General features: G+C 37.8%; 1 protein-coding gene across 1 annotated transcript in view; it reads left to right on the top strand.

The window, feature by feature from the left end:
• The first annotated feature begins 331 nt into the window (after positions 1 to 331).
• Positions 332 to 17,686, top strand: part of OSBPL8 (oxysterol binding protein-like 8) — a 57,065-nt gene continuing 39,710 nt past the window's right edge. Inside the window, exons 1-3 of the mRNA XM_009704148.1 lie at positions 332 to 373; positions 5,786 to 5,822; positions 8,547 to 8,684. Of these exons, the coding sequence (XP_009702450.1) occupies positions 332 to 373; positions 5,786 to 5,822; positions 8,547 to 8,684 (217 nt within the window). The remainder of the gene's footprint in view (positions 374 to 5,785; positions 5,823 to 8,546; positions 8,685 to 17,686) is intronic.

The raw sequence follows: 17,686 nt of genomic DNA, 5'->3' as shown, positions 1-17,686 counted from the left end.
ATAACTCTTCCTTATTTTTAAAAGTAAATGCTTGCCTCTGTGAGTAGCTTTTGTTTTGGCCATTTTACTTAAAGCTATATTCTCCCTTCATTCCTAAAAAGTTGATTTTTATGCATAATGTACGTGTTTCGCAGGGGACCATAATATGCACGGTTTATAACAGGAGACTATTTACCCTGTTCAGACTTAGGGGAGAGAGAGTATAGCTCTTTAATGGATTTCAGCCATTGGAATGGAATTACTATATTCTTCTTTCCCTCTCCAGGATCTCTCAAGTAGCAGGATGGAAGAACTCTAACTGACGAAGAGACAGACAAAAGGTCCTTTCAGCATGGAGACCGTGCCAGTTGATGGGGAACTTGATAGAAATTCAGTGAGTAACTTAAATGTGGCATCGTGTAATCAGAAGAACATGAAGATGCTTTTGCAGGGAGAGGGTTAAATGGCTTGAATCAGTTCTAGTTTGGTTTGAATTAATACTCCTCTGGTGAATGCATTTGGAATATCATGTAGTATCACTCATCACTTCCTAGATTCTCATGGCAAGAGCGCTGGATGTCAAGAAACATTTCATTCTTAGGTTTCATCCTTGGTGTCTGAGAGTCCCAAAAGGAAAACGTATTCCTTTCACTCTTACTAATCGACACTTTACTAGTTAGTGACTATGGACAAAAGAAGAAGTAATGTATTTCTTGGTGGAATGAGGAGCAGGAAAAGCAGGAGTGATAATTATATAGTATCAGAGTCATTTCAGGTGTAAGAATTGATAATTTGCGCAGATTATAAAATTTCTGAAGTAGTGAAAATACCACCTCTTTCTTGCTAAGCACATTTTAAAAACAGGAAAGGCTAGTGGGTACTATGACGCTTCATCATCATCATAATATTGAAGTTATTTAAGAACTTAATTTTTCCACAAGCTGTGTTATGTGGAAGCACTGTAATAGCTGAAGCAGGAAATGTTTTTTACTTTCCAAAGCTGCTTTCTAGTACAAAGCACTGCCTCCCAAAGGCAGAATAGGATATTTTTTTCTGTAGCTGAGGTGAAGCTCAAGCTTAACACCTCATTAGTGACAAACTTTGTGTTGGTTCAGCTATTGCATGGAGCTATTAATTTCATGAATTGTTTTATTACTATTTTAATCTTAAGTAATGAATTTGGAGGCAAGCAGTTTTGCAGTGCATTAAGACAATCCGTGGCTTTTTTCTGTAATAGATCAATGAATTTGTTTGTTGCAGGGCCAATGCATCTGTATCCCAGACACAACGTACTATGCGTATCATCTGTCAACTGTGCAATAGGATATTTTTTAAAAAAAATCTTGTCAGTTCAGTTGCTGTGCTCCTTGTTTCCTAAAATAAATAAAATGTACCAGTTTACAAAAAACTTTGAGGTAACTTGAAACGTGCTGATTTTCTTTTTGTGGCATGCTTTTACAATAGCATGATTTTAAGAAGGTATCTTGAAATGAGACTTTATGTGTTTTACCAAGTCTGCTTCAGAAGAATGCTAAGTGTAAGGATAGATTTGCCTTTCATCCTGTGCGCTTAGGTACCTGAAGCGTCATTGCAGAATAATTTTTTTTTTAACTGGTAGTATACTGTGATTGGCTACTCTAAGCATTTCTTTCCAAAATATCATCTAGTGGAGTAATTGCCTGCCATAATTGCAGTTACAATGTGAAGTTTTGCACGTTGTACTACAGCTGTTAAAAACATTTTTGAAAGCTTATCTGGGATTCTAATATACTTGGTCTGGTGTACACCATAGTAAAAAAATTGAAACTGAAATATTGGGGGAAAAAAAAAAGAAATTTAAGTGAGATTGGACCCAGTAATTTTGAAGACCTTGAGTGTATGCAAATCCTGACACTTCCCAGAATTTTAAATTTTTTGAAGGGTCATGTTTGAGATTTTTCAGTTTTCCAGACTTTCAGCTGCAATCTGATATTTTTTTTTTTTCCTAAGTTCCATTTGTCTGATTAAAATTCATGACATACATGAGCCACAAACATGCGTGAAGAATACTGATCAACACTTTGCTACGTGGTTTTAAGTCCTTTGGGGTTTTCTAGGAGATACCTGAAAAATGCCTTTTTAGAAATGTGAGCTTTCTAATGTGTGTTTTGGCTTGTGTGTAAAACAAAAACAGAGGAGGAGATCACAGAACTTAATACTGTGGGCTGTTCTTTCCAGAATCAGTTTAGGAAGAAAAATCTTACTTGAGATGCTTTTCCTGTCGAACAGTTAGGTTGATATGTACCGTATCTGAACACAAATGTTATGACAGCTCAGCAGACTATTTTTGTAGCCTGCCATCATTAAAGCAGTGCAAAATAGTACATGCTTTGGTTTAAGTTCTTTTTTGAGAACACTTTTGTCTATTTTTCTGTAAAGTAATAATTTGATTTAAACAAGCCTCACTGGCCCAGAACTTGGATTTTGTTACGTGGGAATGTTTGGTGTAAACCGTTCTTTTTCTAAAGGATTTTTTTAAAGAAAACTTTCTACTCTGTTCTAACTTTTACCAGAACATGTATTTCATAAATACTTTGCCTTTAATATAACTTTTACAGTCAGTCCTTGCTATTTAAATACATCAGCAGACATAGAAGTACCTTTTTTCCTTGAAGTGTAGAATAGAAGTCCTTTTTACTGATCAGCTTTGCAGGTTGGGTTAGCGGTCCTGAATTTAAATGTGGCATGATTAATCTTAGCGATTGACACGTATTAGAGACTGCCTTCAGGAAAAGTCTGCCTTCAGCAGAGTGAAAGCTCTAACTTGACTTTAAAATGTGCATTTAAACTCTAGTAAGAATTTAACTGTAGGTTTAGATTGTAAGTCTAGTAAGCACTTTTAAAAAAACTTATCTTTTGTAGTGTGAGATTCAAACATGCTAGCATGACATAGGTTTTTGCTTTTACTGTAACCTTCAACAGGAAAAAGATTTTTGTTTTATAGGACAAGTTGGCAGATATAATTTTAGGTTTAGTAGCAGCTGTTATAAGCTTTATTTCTGAGAAATGAATGTCTAAAAATAGTACTTTTCTGAAGCACAGAGCTGCTTTTGTATGAAAACAGAATTATGGCTACTGTCTTGTGATGGTTTATATTGCTGGTTTTATTCCTTAGTCTTAATCTAAAATTTTACTGGGAGGAGGGCTAGGTTTTGTATGGTTTTGGTAGCAACATTTTTAGTTAAATGTGCCTCAGCAGAAGCGAAATCAATTGCGTAGTGTTGAGAAACTCCCCTTGTCAAAGGACTTGTTCTTTAATCGGTAATCAAAGTCATTAATTAAAGAAATGTGAAAATAAGGGAAGGCTGTGTCTCTGGAAATAAGCATATGTTTCTCTTGATCTTGTATATTTAGAATAAAAATTGTGGGAGGTGATGGACGGGAATGCCCTGAGGGCATTGTTTTCAGAGAGAGTAAAACTGTCATGTTTTGTTCCTGTGGGGGTTTGAATCCCCAAACTGCAGTGATATGAATTGCAGATGATAGAGGTGCAATAGGGTATTGGAAAATGTGGAGAGGTTTTTTTGCCAAAATAGTCTCATTTCAGTATCTCAACATCTTGCATCAATATTTAATAATATATATTCTGCAAGTTTTAGGTAAATACACAGGCCCAAATAGTTCTAATGAAGAGAGGGGGTTGACCAGCAACGGAGGCGGTTTGGTGTGTAAACAGAATGTCATTTGGAGAAGATCAGGGACAGAGTTAGACAGGCTTGTGTTTCAGCCTCTGGCATAGGAGCTGTTTGTACCAGTTCATAGGATTAACCATGCAATGCTGAAATATTTACATAAAAAGCCCCTGCATCATCTCAGGTGACGGGTTGCCCGGCTCTGTGGTGTCATGTTTTATCTTGGTCAAGGCTCCTTGAGAGGCAGGCAGTGAGACACGACCTGCTGCGGTGCTTTTTCAGTCTCTTTCTTCAATGTGTAAGTACGCCCTGCGAGTGAACATGCTGTCTGAATCTCAGAAACTTCTGATCCTATGTGTCTGTTAACAATTTATTTTTCCAGTTCTCTTCTCTTGCTTTCCAACTTTTAGTGAGAAATAAAGCAGACCAGTGCTGAACAGTGGCGTTCCCACTGCTTCAGTCGGTTGCTGGATCTCTCTACAGTTGCTGCAGACTCCTTTATCTTGCTCTCTTGTCAGTCACTATTCTCTTGAATCTAAAACCATCATAGGGTAATACAGTTCCAATCCGAACATATGTTGTTTTCTAGTCTGCAGTATGTTATCTGTACATTGGGAAGAAAGTTTGCTTTGAAAACCGTTGAATTCTTGAATGCGTTTTATGTACTACTACCTAAACCTGTCCAGTAAGTTAGTGGGTTCCCTTAGCAGTGTTTCACTCTTTGGCCTAAATTTAATCACTGACAGGGATAGAAGGTTGTTTACCAACTGCGCTTATAATTTATTTCAGCTTCTCTTAATTAAACAAGTCCTTTTCCAGGAAGTGCAGAATTATGAACGAAGGGTTCCCTCACCTTTCCAATGATGTATACTGGAATTGCTGTATTCTCATTGCAGTACTTTACATTTGCACGTTCCGGTGTCAATTAACACCCCTAGGCAGCTGTGAGGGATAAAAATCTGTGTTTTAAGATCAGGAGTGTAAGACAAGACTCCTGCTTGCTAAGATTTTTATTTTTCATTTTTACATTTCCTGCTGTTTAGACCTGATAACAACAGAAAGGCAAGATTGGATCCTCTTTAAAGCAGGGCAAGGATTTCTCTCCTTTACGGAGCAGTTTTTTGTTTAAGATATAGAAGATATGGCATGTTTGGATTTATTTTATTTTTAAGGAGGAAATGTTCATGCTGATCAGTATGCTTGTTTTCTCCTCCTTTTCTGCCATTCGTGGATTTCAAACGTAGTAAATCCTTTAAGAAATAGCTGGAATTTATCTTACATCTGTACACAGCTGAGCACAGTGGGATCTTAGCCCTGATCGTGGCCTTGAGCAGCAATGATTTATAAAAGATTCCAGATCAAATGTCAGAAAGGAGTATGGGCTATTACGATATAATTACGTTCCTGTAGTGCCTGTATTAGATGCATTCAACGAGATAGAGATAACTTTTTATATAACTTGATTCTTTGGAACTAATTTGATATAAAATGTCCTCTTAAATTTAAAACTGCACTGCTTGTCTTGCATCCTAAGCAATTTAAAATGTTACCTGTGTTTGTAGATGAACTGAATCTGTGGCTTCTAAGTTCGTGTTTGTGTGCAAAAGCAGTTAGGCTTGGATCTGGCATTAATGGGTGCTTGCACATTGCTGGTGGTTTAAAAATTTTTTGTCTTTCCAAAACACCTGTCTGAAAGTGGAGCAGTTTTGGAAATAAATTTTGTGTTACTTCAGCTTTCTTCAGAGCTTTAGTCTTCTGAAAACATTTCAGCTAAAAATTTCTTAAAATGTATTGTGTATCAAGTCACACAAGCACTAAATTGCTGATGGAGACGTTCCACTCAGAATTAGCAGTTGGGGCAGTTGCTGTTTACTAACCGTATACAATGATGGCTTCTAATAATGGCTTCTCTATAAGCATATTTGTCAGTTTTGTTGCTTCAACTTTTCTGAACTGCTAAGTAGTCTCTTGAGGTCTTGCCTTTGGTATTGAGGTGCATGTTGTATTTTAGTTATGAACTAACACTGTTTTCATTGTCCTTCTTCTTTCCTGCTGCTGCTTTTGTGCACTTGCTTCTTCCCGGCCTGGATTTTTATGTTTGCTGTTCTTCGTTCTTCAATTGTATGTGTACACAGCATCATGGTGATAACAGAGACTGTCATGGACCATCAAGTAAGTGACTCCCCTCTCCTACAGTGTGTTTGCACATATGTTCATAATAGTTAGCCTAAATCTTAACATATAGGCTGCTGGGCTAAATACTAGGTTTTCTTCTGTATTGTAATTGAAAAGCTGAAGTACAAGAAAAATTTACTGTTGGAAAAGTATTTTACCTGGCATACTACTCATCCAAATGTTTCCCTGCATTAACCTCTTCTTTTTTTCAAGTGGGAAAAGTTTTGTTCTTCACCTCTCCCAATCATGGCTAGAATAAATCTTTTAAATTACTTATCTGGAAGAGAAAAAGATATATTTATCAGTTTGAAATGAAACCTTCAAATGTTATTGTAGTATAGATAATAAAGACATGGAAATAATAGTTCAGAAACAGTTTTATTTTCGAGCTTGTCTGTTTGTAGCGCTGTATGGTTCATTTAATTTCAATAACTTTACATCTTCAGAACAGGTATATTTACTCCGATACTCATATAAGGATTGGATCTGATGTGGTGATAGGGGGAACTTCAGTGTGTGTATGTATGCGTGTGCACACAGCCGAAGACTACTTAGTGCCATTGGTTCATGGGCATTAGTATGTGTGCTTGGCAGAATAATTTTGCTTGGGATTAAGAGTTTGCATATGTGGCGAAGGGAAAAGTGCAGGCACAAATTCTTTCTTTTTGATTAAAAAAATCTGTGCAGAAGCCATGGTCTTAGCTAATATCACTTATTACAGACATTAAAAAATAATGTGGAATTGAATTGTAATAAACTTTATCCTATATCTGATGTCCTTGTTCTATTTTCAAGAGTGTAGGCACTTTCACATGCTCATTATAGAAACAGAAGAACTGGGAATCTGCCCCTTCAGAGACTTTTTTTTTCCCCATAGCTTTATCTGATGAAATAAATTGGCTGTAAAGACCCCAATTTGTGTTTCTTCTGATGCACGAATCGTACTGACAAACTATGTATTAGTAATTTAATGGCCAGTATGAGGAAAGTGAACGAAGTATGTATTATCAACTCTAATAGTTCTGTTGATATTGAAATGTGCCCTCTAAAGAGTTGTGAGGAGGCTTTAATATTTACTAATTGATATTTCTTCTCTAAAATTACCCTCTGCTCATCTTCAAGGAGATGGATGGTATGGATTTAAACTCACTCCGGTAAAGGAAGGGATGAACAATAAAAAGGACAATAAAAAGCTAGTTTGGTGGTACTACAAAAGCAGCAAAGTCAGTGACTACTTTGAAGGATTGGCTTTGGCACTGACAGACTTGAACTCTGAAGTGGTAAAATGAGCTCTTTACCTCCCCTGTCTGTATCCTCACGTATTTTTCATGTGCAGCAGTCTGCATAGCGTACAGTTTGTCTGCAGCAGAGCTTTAGATGGTTTATCTGATGTAGAAAAATAGTACAGGTGGGTATACTGGCATCCTTGCATTCCTCGTAGAATCATAGAATTGTTTAGGTTGGAAAAGATCTTTAAGATCATCAACTCCAACCGTTAACCTAGCACTGCCCAATCCACCACTAAACCATGTCCCTAAGCACCACAACTACATGTCTTTTAAATACCTCTAAGGATGGTGTCTCCACCACTTTCCTGGGCAGCCTCTTCCGGTGCCTGACAACCCTTTTGGTAAAGAAATTTTTCCTAATTTCCAATCTAAAACTCTCCTTGTGCAACTTCAGGCCATTTTTTCTTGTCCTATTACTTCTTACTTGGGAGAAGAGACCAACCCCCACCTGGCTACACCCTCCTTTCAGGGAGTTGTAGAGAGCGATCAGGTCTTCCCTCAGCCTCTTCTTCTCCAGGCTGAACAACCCCATTTCCCTCAGCTGCTCGTCATAAGCCCTCCGGACCCTTCACCAGCTTTGTTGCCCTTCTTTGGACTAGCAGACTTCTGCTGCTGAACTTTTAAAACTATTTGAGGAAAGCTTGGGAACTCTTAAAAGGAGCAGCTTTGTAAGTTCCAATCTTTTGGGCAGGCTCTTTTTAGATAAGCATCTATTGTGTTCCCCTCTGATCTCTTTTTGTCAGTATGTCTACTTCCACAGGACAGGTGTTACTGAGTTTTTTTTTCTCTTCCACTATGAAAAAAGGTACAGTTTTGTTGCGTGCAGCTTAAGGAAATGTACAGAGACCATAAAAAGGATGACTGACCAGATGATCTTATAAATAGCTGGAAGATGTCAGACAAGTCTTTCAGACTGATCATGTTCAAGGAGAGTAACTCTTCTGCTTTAAGCCTTTACCTTGACAGAGTCTATACATGGTCTTTATTCATAAGACTTGTTTCTTGTGATGTCAGTACATACGTTCATCTTAGCTTTCTGGGATGGTGGCAGAGCTTCATCTGGCAAGCTGTTTCCTGGGCTGGGTGTGTTGTGGCTAGTTAAACCAAGAACTATCACAGAAGTGACAAAGAAAGCAGGATTTCAGAAGTTAGGTAACAGCTCAGTGCTGTATCTGTATTCAATAGCAGCCTTTCCTACCTCCTCCTAGTTTTTGTCTTCACCTTCTGCCTCATGTCTTTGACCAGTCTTGTCGGCTTCTTTCTACCATCCCCTCCAAAGCAAATATTTGCTTTGAAATCCTGATTTTCTAGAATGAAAAATTTCTTAAGATGGCATTTGAATGACAGTTTCAAACATAGCAATGAAGTTGTTAATAGAAATCTATGCACAAGCACACAACATCATTGAATGAGCATCCATTTTGTATTTCAGCAGTGGTAACAAACAGCGATGAATCACAGCTTTTAACTCCAGGAAAAATGAGCCAGCGCCAGGGGAAAGAAGCGTATTTTACTCCAACCAAAGAGTTACTCCAACCATCTCTCAGCCCAGGAACTACCCATAGCCATGGTAAGACAAAACTATTTTTTACAGAGGTTTTAAAGAACTTAAATGCTGACATTAATTATCTGTTCGAAATGTTGGTTCAAAAACACTGCCTTTTACAATAAAGAGGTAAAGAAGAAAGCACATTGAAATGTTGTACGTAATTCTTTGTATCCTTGTGTGTTAATCTGAAGCAGAAAAAATGCTTTACGTGGTGCACTAGTTTATTAAAGCATGCTATGATTTGTGGGAGAACAGTCCACGTGATGGTAAATTGTTATCTGTGTGTAATCCTGTGACCGATGGTCACATTAATTTCTCAGGTATTTGTGTCTTAACACTTCTGTGTAATGATACACTGCCTAAGCCTGGAGTCCTTGCCTAAAGACCTTTTAACAATTACTTCTACTGAAAGGTCCTTCTCTTTAGGAAAGGGGGGGGCAAAGTCTCAGCACTAGTTTTTGCCAGCTTTCAAACAGTCCCTCTGCCTTGCTAAACTACTTGAAAACAAACTCTCAGTGGATCCATGTGAACTGATTGGATGCAAAGTGAAACTCCAGTAGGCCTGATTTGTTGATAATATTTTTAAAAAACAAAACCAAAACCCAAGCAGTAGTTGCTCTCCTTGTACTTATTTGCATTTGAAACTGCTTGTGTCGTCTTATTGCCTAGGATATCATTAGACGTATTTATTATGGTGTGTGGAATTCTTAGTGAAAACTTCAGACTTTTTTTATTAATATTCTCTCTCCTTTTACTCTTGGCAGCCGTGCTAGTCTTCTATGCTTCCTTTAGTTCTTGCCATGAGTAGTGTTCCTGAGACTTTTTTTGGTTTGAGCCTTCCTAACTCCCATATCATTACTTTGACAAAGCAAGCTATTAGTCCATCAGAGTAATAAAGGCAGTGTCTCGGGTAACTTTGAATCATTTTTCTGTTTTCTCATTCAGTACCATTCAGGTAAAAAGAAAAAAACTTTGAAACCAAAGGTAGTTGTTACCATGTTGAATCTGGTAGTCTTTTAGTGTATTTTAAGAATGGTTTTGATAGTATTTTCAGCGCTATGCACAGCTAGGTCTGATGTGTTTTCTAAAAGCTGCTGTTATCTCACTGGAACAGCACTTGATGTTCTCTGGCTTGTGTTGTGCTTAATCTGGAAATATTTTCTGTAGAATATACATATATAACTTGTTTGTAATTTTTGTTATGTTTAAAGAAATTTTCAGATATTCTCTCTACATACTGTGTTGTATCCTTTACTAGACAAATGTATATTCTAGTAAATTCTTCCTTTTAATGTTGCTATTCCCACTAATTTATAAAGTCAAACTGTTGTGCTTTTTTAAGGGCTTTCACTTGTAGGAAAATCATTAAAATGAACTTGAGAAGCGCTGAGACTTGATTGTGCTATCTCAAACTCCTTGCAGATATTAAGTCTTCTCTCCTGATTTTTTTTTCCCCTGATTATTTCAGGGCTTATATAAGTGATTTTAAGCTGGTTAAATGTATCTGTGCCTTTTTTAGCATCAGTCGTCACTGACTTAGTCTTCCAGGCGCGCTACTAGAAATGAGGCTGTAGTTTCATGAAACAAGGAGTTTGGCTTGCAGTTAATTTCAGTAGTGAAAAGGTACAATGTGGGCTAGGCTTCAGCAACCTTTAATTACTAACTTCTAGCCTATCTGCAGTTCGGGAGGTGTAGGTTTGATTTTTATGGGGGAGGTTGGCCCAGATTTAGAAGTTGGGTGATTATTCTGTGGTAGCTATTCCTATGCAAAAATTACAGTGCTGGTGAAAACGTGAGCTTATTACATAGGGAAGAAGAGATGCTGTGCATGCCTGAAAAGCATGAAGTAGAACAGAGTTTAAAGTGATGGATTGCTTGAGGCTGCTGTAACTGAAATCCAATTTACAGGTATATTGTAAAAAACTTTGGTTTATTGTATGATGACAATATGCAGAAATACAGGAAATGTTTACATACAGTATTTAAAGGCATTGACTATGAACTAAGTGGAGATAACTTTTAGTCACTGGCACCTGAATGAATCCTTAGGAGATGGGTAATGTAAACAAACAATTCAAAAGCATGCTAGGCACAGGATAAAAGAGAATTGGAACAGAAAAATGTATGATACAGTCTACAGTGAACTGATTAAATGTATATAAAGGGGAGCTGTGATATGGATACTTGGCTTTTGCTGCTGGACAGTTGGATGTTGTTGGGTGCTATTTGGCCATCATTACCTAAGATATGTTTCCTGCTGCCTGAATAAAACAGCCTGTGTGGCAAAGCCAGTTTTGTACAGAGCTTGTGGTTAAAGATAAATGAGTTGGGATGAAATGAAACCTGTGAAGATGCAGTCTCTGGAGCAACTAGCACTAACTTTGGTGTTAGTGGAGAAACACCACCGTATGTGCCGGATTCTTTGGCTGGCCAGGAGCAGTCCAGGCAGAGAAATGCTCAGTGCTCATCACTTGGAAAATCTACTGGAACGAGTTTAATTTGTGTCTTCTGTTTGTGTTTTAAGTAAGATCCTAATGACAAGTGTTACAAATATGATTAAAAGTAGATGAGTCTTAATATGAGGAAGTGGAGGTAAACATTAAACATGAGCTTGGGCCACTGACTTCCTATTGGAACAAAGAGAACCGTGTAACATGTCATTGTGAAGTTGTATGTGGTATGTATTTCATGATTTTAAATGCTCCTGTGTGTAAATACTGGTGTTTTATTTGTGTGTTTGTAAATCTGGATTTCAGAAACCTTCTATTTTCCTGTACCTGTTTCTTAGTTTAAGACAAATGACTTCCTCCTTGCTCACTCCTGTCACTCCTGTGAGGTGGAATTTAGTGTTGTCCGAGCCGGAGATGGGGGTCTTCTGTTTGGAGTCCAGTGCAAATCTGTTTTACAAACGTAGAGTACAGTTTGATCTGGCAGCATTGTCTAGTGATTGTTCAGCAAGTCTGTTTACACTATCATTGTTCTGTATAATCTTTGCATGAAAAAGCTGCAGCTTCTTATTTTACATAGTAGTATTAAGATCCTTGAAGATACACTGTCCTTTATCCTGAGACTGGAGGCTAGCTTACCTTTGAGGCTACAGCCTGGCATTTACAGGTGTGGAGATCAGACCTGCTTCCATAGAAAGCTTCAGCAAGGTTGTTTAACAGAAAGGTATTTTAAAATTATGCTTGTATGATCTCAACCAATCTATGTAGAAAGTTCAGAATTTTAGTGGTGAAAGGCTAACTTAGCCATATATAGCATTGCTCCTGAGATAGACTTCTAATTTTAATTGTGTATTTAATTTATTTCTGCCTTGCCCATAAAGTGGTTAACTAGCGTGTTAGAATAAGCTAGTCCTGATCATAATGTTGCAATTACAATTTGTTCTATAAAACAAATTTATTGAGCCTAGAAACATCAGTGGCTTTAAGTTGCAGAATACCAAAATCCAACTGCTATCAGTGCAAGAACTGACATACTCAGATGTGCTGAGTTTTAAGAGACATCAAAACAAACCTGAAAAATAGCTTTTTGCATCTGTAGTGTGCGAAACAGGATTTAATAAAGGCACAAAGTAGGCTTAACTAGACAACCATTTATGTTCTGTGTGCTACTTGCTTTTCTAGAAAGCCACCAATACAACTTGTCACGGGAGCCCTAACCTCTACTACACAAAGGAAAGCTTTCCGATTACAGAGCATCTCAGCATCGTAACTCAAACCGCTTGTGGAAGCGGACCTTGAGCGACTCCACATGGAGCTGATCTTGAAAACTTCTGCTGATTTCCCTCACTTTTCATTGTATATGTTTAAGAAAGCGGTTTCTAGACTCTCTAATTCAACAGCTCACTTGCGTGGATTACTTTGCTTCTCAAATCGGTGTGGGAAATGGTAAAAGGAATAAAGATTTGGCAAGAACTTGCAAGATCAAACTTTCTGAAGCAAATCTTTTTTTTCCCACATACAGTCTTTAATTCTAACTTTTCAAGTCTTTGTTCTTAATTGTCCTTTCATAGCATCTGCCAAGTTAGTCTTGTCAATGCTATGTATTGTATGTGAATGTTGCATTCTGGTATGTTTTATGTTCAGATCATTGTTGTTTTTCTTCTGAGTTACCTGCTGGGTAGTGAAGCCTTCCCAGTTCTCTGTGCCTTGAACATACTAAATGATCATACTGTGCTTTTCACTAAATATTTTATTTAGAATTGTCAGACTTGGAGGTGGACCTAAATAATTCAGTAGTCTTTTGATGGAAACTTTAATGGGTTTGGGGAGCTAGCTTTGGCTGTAAAGCTTTGCTTATGTTTGCGGGATGGTGTGTTTTTAGGCTCTAGTGAGCTAGCATGGCCTTGCCACCTCACTAAGACCATATTTTTGTAAGTGTAGTGCATATAGATGCTAGTACTGCTAAAACAGCTTTCAGTTCTCACAGCTGACACATAGAACAATGTTAATTTGGCTCATTTTCTGTGTTTGCGTTCTGTGGTTGAAAATGTTATTAACCATTAATGGGAAAACAACTAAACTTTTATCAAGCTTATTTCTGGGTTTTTACTTTTTTTGACCTACCATAAGTGTGACCAAAAGGAATCATTGACAAAACTATTTTATTACAGTTAAAAAATGAACGTGAAAAATATTGAGTACAAGACTGCATTTTCAAAAGCTGTAGAGCAGAACTCTGCTGATGTAAGCTGTTTATGTTGTTACACAAATTATCCCTGGTAAATTGGATTCTTGTAAATCTTGTTAACTCAGACTTACATCAGGATACTGTTTTATTTGTTTGATAAAATGGATTAATATAGAAATAGTGATCACTTAAAATTTATGAAAAACGTCAGAAGTTGCCTCAGAAAGGGTTTTTAATATTTTTTTAACAATAAATATGCTGTTAAAACATATTTCTAACTCTTTGTGAAAATAACATAGATGCTTAAATAATAATAAACTGTACTTGTGGTAAAGAGAGAAATCTAGGTAAGATAGTAGTATTAAAAACTCTGTAATAGGATGTTTGAAAATGTCTGACTTTTCTGTATTTTTCCTGTCTTTATTCAAAGCATTGATGAGACGCAGATGGGTTGAAAATGTGAGTAGTATTTGGGAAAACCATGTCAGGATGATGAAAATTGAGGAGATATTTTACAATGATCTAAATCTTTGAGCTAAATTAACAGCTTCTTGCTGTCTTTTTTCTTTTTGTTTTTTTTTTTTTTTTTTTTTTTTTTTTTTTTTTTTTTTTTAAAGTCAGCTCATCAAATAAGAGTAAGCAGTGGAAGTGTGTGCCCAGAAGGAGCTTGAGCTGAGAAAAGAAACAGGATCTACCCCTCTTTTCCAGTCAAGTAGTAGTAGTTGTTAATTCAGCTTGCAATATGATGAAAATGTATTCTGTGTTACATGACTGAAAAACAGAAGTGGCTTGGGTGCAGGGAGGTGGGTTAACCGCTGAAGCAGAATTACAGGTCTACCAATGATGATGATTACAATTAGTAGAAAGGAGGAGGTGACACTGATTTTGAGGGAGAGTAAGGGTGTTTTTGGCCGTGCTGAGTTTGTACTAAAGACTGTTTGCTCCAGAGTAAATGTCTAAAAGACATGCTAGGATTTTAATCCATAGGATGCTGCATTTGGGGAGAAAATACAAATTTAACCATTTTTGCATGTGAGAGAAGGTGGAGAGTGAAAAACAAATGTTTTCAAGCAGTAGGTCCTAAAGAACGCTTATTACCTGTTGAAGGGATGAGAGGCCTTTGGAGTCATAATGACCAAGAAAATACAAGGCTCGGACATTACTGTCTACCCGAGGCAGCTAACAAGTTACAGGTGGTTTGTTGTAGACCTGTACAACTTGCAACTTTTTTTAAAAGTTTCAGGTGTTTGGCTCAGTTGACAGCAGCAGCATGGTTTTTTTTTTTTGACAAGGCTGTAAGAAATACCTGAAGCTCTTGACTCCTCATCCCTGTTGTGGCTCGCTGGTGGTCAGCATGCAAGAAGCTCTGGAGAGGTAGCACGTGTCTCCTCTTACCAGCTGTCAGGGGAAGGCAGGTTACTGTTGTCCCGTGGAACGAAAGATACAGCCCTATGTCAGTGAACTCCAAGTCTTTTCAAAATGTTAGCAGCTCTGCCTGAGATGAGCACTTGGCTTCAGTGCTTTGGCCAGGTTTCTGCCAGGAGACCATGAGAGCCCGTTCGTTCGTCTGGGTGCACAAGACTGAAGCCACAGCGTAGAGGTGCTGCATTAGAGCTGGAGAGAGAAATCTGGCATGCCTGTGGTTATAGCAGATGCGCATTGAGCATGGGGCAGGCTGTCACTCCACTGGTAGAATACTGATCGCTGCTTAAATGCCACCTCCTGCTTTTCTTTCAACTGGTGCTTTCTGTGTGTTAATATTTCTTTTTGATAATGGTATTTGGCTTGCAGGTGGTAAAAACGTGCCAATCTGTCTGGTTCCAAATCAAGCTATTTCCTGGGTAGTTGGGTTATATCTAACTTTGATAATTACTTCTGTTTTCCTTCTCATGTTTCTTTTGACTTTACTCTCTGCATCTAGACAGACTTAGTCATGGAAGTAACTTCATGCAGTCTCCCGTTTCCCTCCACTGTATCTGTCCTTTGAATAGAGAAGCTGAAGAATGACTAAATAGTTTATCTTGACACAGTAAGAGTAACTTATACTAAAGTATATCACACTTTTTTACCTCACTTCATCTTTCCATAAGTCTGTCTCACTATCTCAGCACTAGAGAAGAAACTGCTAGAGGGCTTGTTGAGGCTCTTCGACAAGCTTATTTTTTAACACTTCCATGTTAACAGTAAATATTACTTCTGAAGTCAGACACCTTCTCTGTAGAGAAGTGCGTCTAATGTCTTAGAAAAAATGTTAACACTTTTGCTTTCTCATGCCACATGGGAATTCTGTCTAAAACATTGCAAGCCCATTCACTTAGAGGGTCTTGGTCTCTCTTGCCATATTCCTGGGAGGTGTTTTAATTTGTCTTACCTTGTCTTTTGATGATGAGGAAATATTTTGTAATCAGCAGTGTACAGGAGTCATGTGGACTGGTTGTTCTTTAGGTAGTTCTGGTTTAATATCTGTTGTAGTGCTGCAGGGACCTGACACCAGGGTGGTCACTTCTAAGTTTCATGTTGGAGTGTACCTCATGGAGGTGAAGCCCCCGTTCCGCAAAATTGTGCGACTTACTTGGAATAGCTTTGTTGGTGCTTGTTTCAAATGGCATGTGAGTGAGGTTCTAGTCACAGTAATCAAGGAAGGCGTTTGACCCCTAAATAACCTGGTTTTAGCTTGTGTTACCAGACTGGATTTCTTATGAAATGTTTTAAGTTCTGCTGTGTGTGGTTAGTCTCCTGAATCTATTATCTTCACCTCCTGCTTTCTTACTGTAACGCATACTCTGGCACATTGCTCTCTGCAAGTCATCATGTGTTTATTAAAACTTGCCATTTCTGAAATGCTACTCCACCCAGCATTTGTGGCTTGGGTAAATTGCATGTACTCCCTTCTGTGTGGCTTATGGCTTTATGAAAGCGTGGTGCTGGGTTTGAAAGGCACAGCAGGGCCGATTACCATGAAACTTCTCGAGCAAGTTCTCTTTCTCCGTGACAATCTTTCCAGAGCTGGTCGACTTGAACCTGAACTGTGACCTTGAGAATTTCACGAGGGCTGAGATGAAAACTGTGGAAAGCTGAGCAGTGAGCAAGCCTATTTACTTTGGGTGGGAGGAGCTGAGCAGGAGCCTTAGCAAGTGAGGAGGTACAGCCAAGTGCGGTTGCCAGCAGGGCACTGGGAGCCGTGGTGTTCATTCATAACCCTTCGCAGGCGTGCCTCTGGAGTTACTCCTCAGCTAAACTGCACTCGACTTGGAAATACCAGAGAACAGAAGAATATTTAGTGAAAGAAACTTGCCACTGTAAACTACCAACACAACTTGTAGCCTCATGCTTCAGATGTCTTTTTTCTGAATCAAATAGTGGTGTCTGAAGGCAAGTATATCTTTAATACTTTTTTTGGTAAATAGGAGAAAAACACTTTCACTTAAAGTTCATGTGCAAAAATCAGGTGTTGGATAAAACTCATTTATAGGTATGGTAGTCTAGCAGTTTCCTTATTCTGTTTTCTGCGTGCCACCAAGAGTGTGTTTATACTGCATGTAGAGAATTGTTTATGACCTTTCTTTTGTTAAACTGGGGGGAGAATTCTACTGGAAAACTTAGTGTTGTCGAGATGTCAGGGCAAATTATTGTCAGACTTGAAGGGCAAGTCTAAAAAGCTTCTGTCTTCTCTGCTACACCATCAGTTTTCCTTCTTCTTTCTTCTCCCTTTAGCTTTCACAGAGTTTTGTTTTAAGCAGTTTGGGTTTTCCTTGTATACCTCCAAAGGGAAAAGGAATATTTTTTTTTTTTACTTTGCATGACTTAATATACTCTTAGTTGTATTATTGCATCAGCATCAGTTTGTATAATGTGTTCATTATTTTAAACTTCTAAAATCTATGTAAAAAGGATTATTATATTTAAAATTCCTCAGTTGGGTAGTTTAGAATATGTTTGATTTCAGTTCTATTTCCATGCTTGGAATTCATACCTGTACAATTTAGAGAGCTCTTTTTTGATAAGCCTATGTTTTTTTTTCAGCTGTAAATATTTTTCAATTGGAGAAATGTTTTAAAACTAAAACCAGGCTTTGTCAAAATTGTTCATGCACTGTTGGAATTGCATGTGTCTTCTATTTGCCTTTTGTTTTGTATACTGGGATTTAAATTTTTCCCCTGGCAGTATCTGGAAGAATGTCTTAAGCAGAGGATTATGATTTTTTTTTTTTAAAGCCAGCTTTTACTACTGAAGAAGCCCTGATTTAGTAGCTGATATGAGAAATGTGTTCTGCCCTTTAGAAAAATGTATACAACAGTTAAGTTTTCCTCCTCTAAAGAGATGTTCAACAGATTCACTGAGAATGAATTTTTCTCCCCCCGACCCCCCCAAAATAGATGAACTAAATA

Source organism: Cariama cristata, unplaced genomic scaffold (assembly GCF_000690535.1).
Source record: "Cariama cristata isolate BGI_N322 unplaced genomic scaffold, ASM69053v1 scaffold1140, whole genome shotgun sequence".
Lineage (NCBI taxonomy): Eukaryota > Metazoa > Chordata > Aves > Cariamiformes > Cariamidae > Cariama > Cariama cristata.
Note: the sequence above shows the minus strand (reverse complement) of the source record. Positions and strands in the feature narration are given on the sequence as shown.